Source organism: Calliphora vicina, chromosome 3, assembly GCF_958450345.1.
Source record: "Calliphora vicina chromosome 3, idCalVici1.1, whole genome shotgun sequence".
Taxonomy (NCBI): domain Eukaryota; kingdom Metazoa; phylum Arthropoda; class Insecta; order Diptera; family Calliphoridae; genus Calliphora; species Calliphora vicina.
In genome coordinates, this window is record NC_088782.1 from 85,190,243 (window position 1) to 85,201,675 (window position 11,433).

The window sequence follows — 11,433 nt, forward strand, 5'->3', positions numbered from 1 at the left end:
AGATATAGCACTAATAAGTGAGCAATATTCTAGAATTGAAGGCAGTGCTTGGTATCAAGATGCTCTGGGCAAAACATCTGTGTACATACGTACACGTTGATTACAATAGATAAAATTGAGGAAGGTAAAGAAAATTTCGTAGTATTGCATACCAGAAGCTACGAATATATAGTTGCTATTATTCACCAAACATGGATACAACAGAATTTCAAAATAAAAAAATAAACAAATTCGAGGAACACGTGAGGAACTTAAATACTCCAGTGCTAATAGGGGAGACTTTAACAGTAAGTCGTCTGAATGGCTCTCAGGAAGAACAGATAAAAGAGGAATTGTAGTAAGTGAAATGATTTCATCCCTGGGTTTAGTTGTTCTGAACAGGGGTAGGTCCCCAACTTTTAGGAGAAGTGACTCTAGTTCAATTATAGACATAACATTTGCGTCACCGTCTATAGCAAACAAGACTCTACAATGGGATGTTCTAGAAGACGAAACACTGAGTGACCACCAATATATCCAGATGCAAATGGATCTGTCATTCACTAATGTCACAATCACAATTTTCCTATACGATTCATACTAATTTCAAATCGATATATCTCGATTACTAGACCTGACCCAGCGAAACGCCGGGACACCTATAATTTTTTTTATCGAACTAACATTTCCCATTGGGCAGAACCCCCGACCAAGAAAGTACATAATTTGTATATAGTCCAAAATATGTATTATATCAGGATTTCTTATAAGGTGTAGTTGTGGACTATAAGCGAAAACTCTATACTCTGCAAAACTCACCACCTAATCCATAAGCTCAGTCTTCAACACTAAAACAAACACATCAAAAAAGGGTACTATTCACGATGTAACACGACCATTTAAAGATAATAAAAAACGAAAAAATTTGTGAACAGGACTCGCAAAAAATTTACGCCAACAAATAGAGCTGCAACAGCAAATACTGGACATTATGAATAAGAACCTAGAAGCATCCATAAAAAGCACAGATGCAGCAAAAATACAGGCAGAAGGAGCAAAAACTCAAGCAGAGGCCACAAAAGTTCAGGCCAAAGCTTTAAAAGATATAGCTGATTTGGCGAAAGTAATGGCGCAAGCTTTGGTAGCCCCAATTAAGCATTTAAAGGATGATGATACATAAATGTGTAATATTTATAAATGATTTTTTGTTATATCTTTTTTAAAAACATTAATTTTTTATTGAATAAGCTAATTATTTTAGTTTTACTTGAAAATAAATAATACAAATATTAAAAGTTTGATTAGTTCATTTTGTTTTAACTTAAATTGCGGGATATCTCTTATAGATTTAGCTATGGCGGTTTCTTCGTAGAATGCACTATTATTTCCGTCTTCGTTTTCATCGTAATTTGATGGTTCAACATATTCACTCGGTTCCCAACTGTTTTTGTAGATCAATAATGGGTCTACGGTATTTCAAAACATCGTAGATAGATAGATGATAAGGCCGAGCTCTAGGCTACTATCGGGGTCAGCGGGTGGCGGATAGCTGAACGGCCTACAGATATGTAGGTCTGCTGCGATTAATAAGCGACAGAATTTGAGGGCTTACTATAAAAAGGTACATATGTCCGATGACGAATCTGTGAAAATGGCGAATGGTGGCCGCCATCTAAATAATTATCCAACTACAGGGGATGCCCTTAAGAAAGGAGCAAATAGAAGAGTGATGCCTTCATGGATTCCTCAATCGAAAAATCCAAAAGCGACTGACCCATATTGGGCGGCTATCTGGTTTGTGTCTGACCTCAGGAGAGGCGGCAGAATTTCCATTGAATCGTCTCTATGGCATGAAGATCGAGACCAGTAAGATCTTAATTATGGCATACTGGAGCACATGGATATGATGTGGATGAACCCTTGGTCTGGCGAATGCAGTATTCCGGAACTTAAGTATGTAGAAGTGAAACCCTACAGAAATGGCTTCTGGGCTAATATTGCAGCTGCCTCCGTCCCGCTAAAACCCGGGAAGTCTCGAGACACGCTCTAAGTTTCGTCGCCATTGAGTTGGTAGTGTAGGTTCAGTTGACGTTGTCCTCATTAATACGGGTCTGGCTCTGAACACATTGTAGCATAAACCATATGTCAACTATACCGACAGAATATTGAAATGCAAAAGATTAATATCATATTACAGAAACGACAAAACAGTAAACACTTTGTGTGTTGTACTAATCGTTACTTAATTTTTATGTGATTCTTGCGTTCAATGTTCTGTCCAACTGCTACATTCTCCACTTTAGGTTAAAATGCAATGTAAGCATTAATTTAGTATATAATCAATAAAATTTTAATAAATGGACACACTTTGCATTAACAACTCTGAGCTGTAATTTAGCTCGAGCAAAGTGGTATAAAAATAAAACAACTTTTGATTTTCTTCTCTTATATGGCGATCCTGCCAGTCTTTTGGAGTGCTGGAAAATAAAAAAGCACCCAAAAGCATATTGGCATATCTTTGATCCTGCCTGTCCTTCGGAGTGCTTAATTTTAGAGCACCCAAGGAAAAATATTGTTTACAAATTATAATATTTTATTTACACCAGTCTTTTGGAGTGCTTAACAAACAAAAAAAGAGCACCCAAAAGTAATCTTGTGGTTCCTGGCGGACAGCCAAGTCTCCGCCAGAGGTTCTGTACGGCCAAAGTACAGAATGGGAACGCCTGGACCAAAGGCAATTACGGTTGAGGAATATTTGAAAAGAAAAAAACCAGCCCAGCCAACCAAAGATCTTGCCAAATTTCCAGTAACCACAAAACCCAAACGCAGGGGTGGTTTTAAAGCCAGACTGAGAAGGGAGAAGGCGATCCTAATCCGATTGCTGAACCAGGATCCTCCACCTCCATGGGACCAAGCGTCCTCAATGTGGATAAAGATCGAGAGGATTGATCTCCTTTTAAAAAGTAAAGTTTAAGAAAATAACTGTGCATTCAGTTGCACGTTTAGGTCAGTAGGCGTTAACCACCATTTGACAAAAATTTAACAACAAAATAAAAAAAAAAATAATTAAATATATGGGGGATTTCATGTCAAGTGAACCAACTTTTGAAATCGATGTCTTCCGATCGGGATGAAATTTGCACCAAGGTTAGCTCTATTGGATAGTAACTCAGACACAATTTTTCAACAACATCGGTCGAGAACTCTCTGAGTTATAGGGGGTAAAATTTTGACAATTTGGTCAAACAGGGGTTTTTTCTTATCCATGTAACTTATTACCTATTGTTCTTAGCAAAATGTGTTCCAAATAGTATAGATAGCTATTTCTTCGATCTTTCGAAAAAAAATATTTAAAAAAAAAAATAAAAAATTTTTAATATTTTTTTTCCGAAATCAAAAACTTTTTTGACTTTTTTTTAAAATACGCTATTTTTTTTATTTTTTTTTTTTTCTTAAAATAAAGTTTAGATATTTTCCTTGAACACCTACTTGGTCGCTTAGTGGGATGCGAGTGGGATATCTATCAAAATAAATATTTTGTAACTCAAAACATAAAATTTTTGACTTTTTTTGCAAAATCAAAAACTTTGTTGACTTTTTTTTTTCAAAATGGACCCTTTTTTAATCTTTTTTTTTAGGTCAAACAAAAGCTTAGATATTATCCTTGAAGACCCTTTTGGTCGCTTAGTGGGATGCGAGTGGGATATCTATCAAAATAAATATTTTTTAACTCAAGACTTACAATTTTTGACTTTTTTTTTTGCAAATACGATTTTTTTTCCAAATGGGCCCTTTTTTTAAAATTTTTTTTGTAGTCAAAAGAAAGCTTAGGTCCATTCCTTTAAGATATTTTTAGTCCCTTAGTGGGATGCGAGTAGGATATCTATCAAAATAAATATTTTGTAACGCAAGACATACAATTTTTTAATTTTTTTTTGCAAAATCAAAATTTTTTTCCAATATGGGCCCTTTTTTAATTTTTTTTTTTTGCTCAAAAGAAAGCCTAGGTCCATTCCTTTAAGATATTTTTAGTCCCTTAGTGGGATGCGAGTGGGATATCTATCAAAATAAATGTTTTAACACAAAAATTGTATGTCTTGAGTTACAAAACATTTATTTTGATATATATCCCACTCGCATCCCACTAAGCCATCAAAACCATCTTAAAGGAATAGGCCTAAGCTTTCTTTATAGCAAAAAAAAAAATTACAAAAAGGGCCCATTTTAAAAAAAAGTCAAAAAAGTTTTTGATTTTGCCAAAAAATCAAAAATTGTATATCTTGAGTTACAAAATATTTATTTTGATAGATATCCCACTCGTATCCCACTAAGGGACCTAAAATATCTTAAAGGAATGGACCTAAGCTTTCTTTTGACTAAAAAAAAATTTTTAAAAAAGGGCCCATTTTGAAAAAAAATTCGAATTTGCAAAAAAAAAGTCAATAATTGAATGTCTTGAGTTACAACATTTTTATTTTAATAGATATCCTACTCACATCTTCCTAAGTGACAAAATAGGTCTTAAAGGAAAAGACCTAAGCTTTCTTTTGAGCAAAAAAAATTTTTAAAAAAAAGTCCCATATTGGAAAAAAATTTCGATTTTGCAAAAAAAAATTAAAAAATTGTATGTCTTGCGTTACAAAATATTTATTTTGATAGATATCCCACTCGCATCCCACTAAGGGACTAAAAATATCTTAAAGGAATGGACCTAGGCTTTCTTTTGAGCAAAAAAAAAAATTAAAAAAGGGCCCATATTGGAAAAAAATTTTGATTTTGCAAAAAAAAATTAAAAAATTGTATGTCTTGCGTTACAAAATATTTATTTTGATAGATATCCTACTCGCATCCCACTAAGGGACTAAAAATATCTTAAAGGAATGGACCTAAGCTTTCTTTTGACTACAAAAAAAATTTTAAAAAAAGGGCCCATTTGGAAAAAAAATCGTATTTGCAAAAAAAAAAGTCAAAAATTGTAAGTCTTGAGTTAAAAAATATTTATTTTGATAGATATCCCACTCGCATCCCACTAAGCGACCAAAAGGGTCTTCAAGGATAATATCTAAGCTTTTGTTTGACCTAAAAAAAAAGATTAAAAAAGGGTCCATTTTGAAAAAAAAAAGTCAACAAAGTTTTTGATTTTGCAAAAAAAGTCAAAAATTTTATGTTTTGAGTTACAAAATATTTATTTTGATAGATATCCCACTCGCATCCCACTAAGCGACCAAGTAGGTGTTCAAGGAAAATATCTAAACTTTATTTTAAGAAAAAAAAAAAATAAAAAAAAATAGCGTATTTTAAAAAAAAGTCAAAAAAGTTTTTGATTTCGGAAAAAAAATATTAAAAATTTTTTATTTTTTTTTTAAATATTTTTTTTCGAAAGATCGAAGAAATAGCTATCTATACTATTTGGAACACATTTTGCTAAGAACAATAGGTAATAAGTTACATGGATAAGAAAAAACCCCTGTTTGACCAAATTGTCAAAATTTTACCCCCTATAACTCAGAGAGTTCTCGACCGATGTTGTTGAAAAATTGTGTCTGAGTTACTATCCAATAGAGCTAACCTTGGTGCAAATTTTATCCCGATCGGAAGACATCGATTTCAAAAGTTGGTTCACTTGACATGAAATCCCCCATATGTATGTATAAAAAAAAAAAATAATTTTTTAATTATAATAAATAATTTTTATGAAATAGAAATTAATTAGTTCTAATTAAGTAAAAAATTTTAAGGTCCTTTGAAATAGAGTAGAAAGTATAAAAACATTATTATTGCAGATTTTATTAATCAGGAAATTCGAAAATTAAAATGGGAAAACCTCAATCAAAAATAGAAAATCCTTCAGCCAACGTGGTCAATGAGGTAGAAGTAGTACAGGGAAACGTAAATTTAGAATTAATTGAATTTTGCTTAATAATAATAACACTTTTGATAGGTTTAAATTCGGTATTGCGTGTTTACGCATTACACAATAAAAGATTAAAAAAGAAATACACGAGTAGAGCAAATGATCTAGATAGAGTATAGATGGAGTGGCAAGATATAGTGAACAAGGTTAGATTAATTAGAGAAGAATTTGACCGCTCATATAAGTGTCTAAATGTTGACAGACCAACTAAGGAAGAAACAGTAGACAAACATTTTAACATTCTTTTGCATTGTTTGGAGGAAATAAGAATAGTACTAAACGTAAATTATGAACGATTAACATCTGCACATAAAATTGCAGCAGAGGCATTTTTTCATGATGTCAAGAATAGAATAACAACATTAGCAGCCAAAAAGAAAATTGAAATTGAACTTCCAGACACTATACATGAAAAGATAAAAATCGAAACTATATTTTCAAATAAAGATTTCAAAAAACATTCCAAAATGACCCAAACAGTAGTAGAGTTTCTTAATACAGCTTCAAAGCTTATTAATGACTTTGATGGAAAGTCTGAAAACCTACGTTCTTTCATTGACTCATTGCAACTTGTAGATTCAATTAAGGGCGAACACGAAGCAGTTGCTGTATCCATTATTAAAACAAAATTAAAAGGAACAGCAAGAAATTATATTGAAAATGAAAACACAATAATTGCAATTATAAATAAGCTAAATAATAGCATTAAAGGCGAATCAGTCGAGGTACTGACTGCCAAAATCATGAACATTAAACAAAACAATAAAACTGCAAACGCATATTGCAGCGAAATTGAAAATTTGACAAAATCGCTAGAAAGTGCTTACATAAAAACAGAGTTAGCAAGCAAATACTCAACTCAAGTAGCTGTAAAAGCACTAACTAAAAATTGTACCATAGATAAGGTAAAAATTATCATGGAAGCAGGTCAATTCAATACTATGAATGATGCAATGAGCAAATTCGTAAATAGTTGTACAGAAGCAACTGGACAACAGAATGCAATACTTCATTATAGGCAAAACTCCAACAATTATCGTGGAGGATATAATAGATTTCGTGGAAGAAATAACTATCCACGAAACAATGACAAGAATAGCAATCAAAACAATAACAACAATAACAGAAATAATTACAACTACAGAAACAGACAAAATTATAATAATAATAACCGTAGGAATAGAAACTACGTTAACGCAATCGAAAATGAAAGCGATTCGGAAAACCCGAATCTTCCCCTAGGATCAACTCAGTAAAAAGAAAAGTATACAAACTTAACCTTAGCTTTTGCTTCTTTATAAATGTTCACATTACCGAAACTAAAACACCAATTACTCTACTTGTAGACACAGGCGCAGATATTTCTTTAATTAAAATTAAATGTTTTAAACTAAATGAAATAAATAGAAATAAAATAACAACACTAAGTGGAATAGGAAAAGGAAAAATTAGCTCATTGGGTACTAAATTTTTCGAATTAAAATATCAAAATTTTCTGATACCTCATGTCTTTCATGTGGTACCTGATGATTTCCCAATACCATGCGATGGAATCATTGGCATGGATTTCATTAAAAAATTCAATTGTGTATTGGATTTTAATGACGATAACGATTACCTTATCCTTAGACCTTCTAATATTTCGCAAGTTATAAAAATACCACTAACAAACAATGACATTGTCTTGCCAGCTAGATCAGAAACGATACGAAAAGTAAATCTTCCCACTTCCGAAAAAGAGTTATTAATACCAAATCAGGAAATAATGCCAGGTGTATTCATAGCAAATACTCTGGTAAAATCTGACAATGCATATATTCGTATTCTAAATACTAATGATAATATTTCAGTAGTAAATAAAGAAAATTTAAGGACGGAGAAGATTACAGATTATGATATAGTAACAGAGAAATCTGGCAATGGCGAAGATAGGAAGTCATTGATATTACAAAAATTACAGAAAAATTTTCCACAACAATTCGATAAAATTTTAACAAAAATCTGTTCTGAATATAGTGACATTTTTGGTTTGGAAACAGAAACTATAACTGTTAATAATTTCTATGAACAAAGGTTAAGAATAAAAGATTCAACTCCAGTATACATAAAAAATTACAGAATACCTCATACACACAAGGAAGAAATAGATAAACAAGTCAAAAAACTTATAAATGACAAAATAGTTGAACCTTCTAATTCTGAGTATAATAGTCCAATCTTATTGGTACCAAAGAAATCATTACCAAATTCTGAAAACAAGAGGTGGAGACTTGTGATCGATTATAGGCAAATAAATAAAAAACTAATAGCAGACAAATTCCCTTTGCCTAGAATAGACGATATTTTAGATCAACTTGGTAGAGCAAAATATTTTTCTTGTTTAGACCTTATGTCTGGATTTCACCAGATTGGTTTAGAAAAAGAATCAAGAAATTTAACATCATTTTCAACCAATAATGGTTCATACCAATTTACAAGATTACCTTATGGTCTGAAGGTAGCTCCCAACTCCTTTCATAGAATGATGACTCTCGCTTTTAGTGGATTAAAACCAGATCAAGCCTTCCTATATATGGATGACTTGGTTGTATTAGGTTGTTCAGAGAAACATATGCTTTCTAATTTAAAAGATGTTTTTGAACTATGCAGAAAAAACAATCTGAAATTGCATCCAGAAAAATGCTCATTCTTTATGAGAGAAGTAACCTATCTTGGTCATAAATGTACTGATAAAGGAATACTTCCAGATGATAGTAAATATTCCATAATAAAAAAATATCCAACACCATTGGATGCAGATAGTGCGAAAAGATTTGTCGCTTTTTGCAACTATTATAGAAGATTTATAAAAAATTTTTCAGAATATTCGAGACACTTAACAAAATTATCCAAGAAGGGTGCAAAGTTCGAATGGACAGAAGATTGCAATTATGCATTTGAATACCTAAAGAGGGAGTTAATGAGCCCAACATTACTTCAATATCCTGATTTCACAAAACAATTTTGCATAACCACAGACGCAAGTAAACAAGCTTGTGGAGCTGTATTAACACAGGAGTATGAAGGACAACATTTGCCTGTAGCATATGCGTCGAAGGCCTTTACAAAGGGTGAAAGCAACAAATCCACCATTGAACAGGAGTTGACTGCCATACATTGGGCAATAACATATTTTAGACCATACATTTATGGCAAACATTTCCTAGTCCGCACCGATCACAGACCATTATCCTATTTGTTTTCAATGAAAAATCCAAGCTCAAAGTTAACAAGAATGAGACTTGATTTGGAGGAATATGATTTTACAGTTGAATATCTTAGGGGAAAAGATAATTGCTGATGCATTATCACGTATATCCATAAATGACTTGAAAAAAATAAACAATGAAAATAACAATATATACAAAATAAACACACGAGCAATGGCAAAAGAGTCACTTAAAAAGTCTCCGGTTACAATAAACAAACGGCATTTAGAAAATGAAAATGAGAAGCCCAATATATTTGTACCAATTATGAATTCTGACGTCAGAAAATTTTGTAAGCTAAAGATTACCCCACAAAAGTTTTATATTAAACGTGGCAAATCTACATTAGCATGTATACAAATGAATGAATTGTTTATTAATGGGAAATTTGACTTAGTACAATTTTTCCCAAGGCTCGAAGAAGTGGCCGGTAAACTAAACATTAATAAATTACAAGTGGCACCTAGTGAGAAAATTTTCGAATTTATCTCTATTAATGAATTTAAAGAAATGGGCAATAAATTATTAAAATTATTAAAAGTAGCGCTACTTAATGAGGTGATCCACGTAACAAGTGCCAAATTAATAACAGAGATAATGAAACGATACCACGATGATCCAGCAGAAGGAGGACATTCTGGTGTTTCAAGAACTCTTAATAAAATAAAAAGATATTATTTCTGGAAGAATATGACTCGTGATATTACGAAATATGTTAAAATGTGTCAAAAATGCCAGTCGGCTAAAATTACAAAACACACAAAAATGCCATTGACTTTGACAAACACACCGACTAAACCATTTGATACGGTAATAGTGGATACTATAGGTCCACTACCAAAATCTTATAACGGAAATTCTTATGCTGTCACAATAATATGTGACATGACAAAATATCTTGTAACGGTACCCATACAAGATAAAAGCGCAAAATCAGTTGCGAAAGCTATATTTGAACATTTTATTCTTACTTATGGTCCGATGAAGACGTTCATTACGGACATGGGTACAGAGTACAAAAACTCAGTACTTAATGAATTGTGTAAACTTTTAAAAATAGAGAATATTACATCGACTGCTTATCATCATCAGACACTAGGAACTGTGGAAAGAAGTCATAGAACCTTCAACGAATATGTAAGATCATACATATCCGTTGACAAAAGCGATTGGGATGAATGGCTCAAGTATTTCACTTATTGTTTTAATACTACGCCATCTACGGTACATGGCTACTGTCCTTATGAGTTAGTTTTTGGTAAGCTTCCTAATGGGTTTCAACAATTTAATGAGGTTCAATCAATAGCTCCTGTATATAATGTAGAAGATTATGCTAAGGAAGTTAGATATAGATTAGAAGTGGCACATAAGAGGGCCCGAGAACTAATTGATAGGTATAAGTTAAAACAGAAATTAAATTATGATAAGACATTGTTAGATTATACATTTAAAATAGGAGATTTAGTTTTAGTTAAAAATGAAGCAGGTCATAAATTAGATCCACAATATAAAGGACCTTTTGAAATTAAAAATATAGATTTAAGAAATAATGTAACAATAATAGATAAGAAAAATAACAAAGAGCAAATAGTTCATAAGAATAGACTTAAGATTTTTAACAATGAATAGAATTAAAATTTTCCATTATAAAGTCTACGTAGACATATTTTAAATTACTTATAAGATATATATTTTGTAATAAAATTTAATATTAAGGTTATTGTAATCATTTGTTAAAGAATGTCCATACACTTAAAAACTGTATGAACATTCTTCCGTAAAAGGGAGGTGTAGCATAAACCATATGTCAACTATACCGACAGAATATTGAAATGCAAAAGATTAATATCATATTACAGAAACGACAAAACAGTAAACACTTTGTGTGTTGTACTAATCGTTACTTAATTTTTATGTGATTCTTGCGTTCAATGTTCTGTCCAACTGCTACATTCTCCACTTTAGGTTAAAATGCAATGTAAGCATTAATTTAGTATATAATCAATAAAATTTTAATAAATGGACACACTTTGCATTAACAACTCTGAGCTGTAATTTAGCTCGAGCAAAGTGGTATAAAAATAAAACAACTTTTGATTTTCTTCTCTTATAACATCATCTCATAAGGACATTGTGTCAATCCTCGCATGGCCTCCCTGCTTGCAAAGATAACCATGGGACCAAATAACGTAACTATACATCGAACTTAGATAACGGTTTTGAGTTGGGACCCAGTGAAGATATGAGTATCAATAATAATATTAACAATATATATTTTTTTTTAATTTCCCT

At 31.7% G+C, this 11,433-nt stretch overlaps 1 protein-coding gene across 1 annotated transcript; it reads left to right on the plus strand.

Moving 5' to 3' along the window:
- Positions 1-6,012: 6,012 nt before the first annotated feature.
- On the plus strand, positions 6,013-7,149 carry LOC135955591 (probable serine/threonine-protein kinase DDB_G0293958). The gene has a single exon (XM_065505945.1). The coding sequence runs from the start codon at positions 6,013-6,015 to the stop codon at positions 7,147-7,149; it is 1,137 nt and encodes a 378-aa protein (XP_065362017.1).
- Positions 7,150-11,433: the final 4,284 nt, after the last annotated feature.

What these genes read in the sequence shown, in the direction of transcription:
- LOC135955591 (XM_065505945.1), top strand. Translation starts at nt 6,013, where the DNA reads ATGGAGTGGCAAGATATAGTGAACAAGGTTAGATTAATTAGAGAAGAA.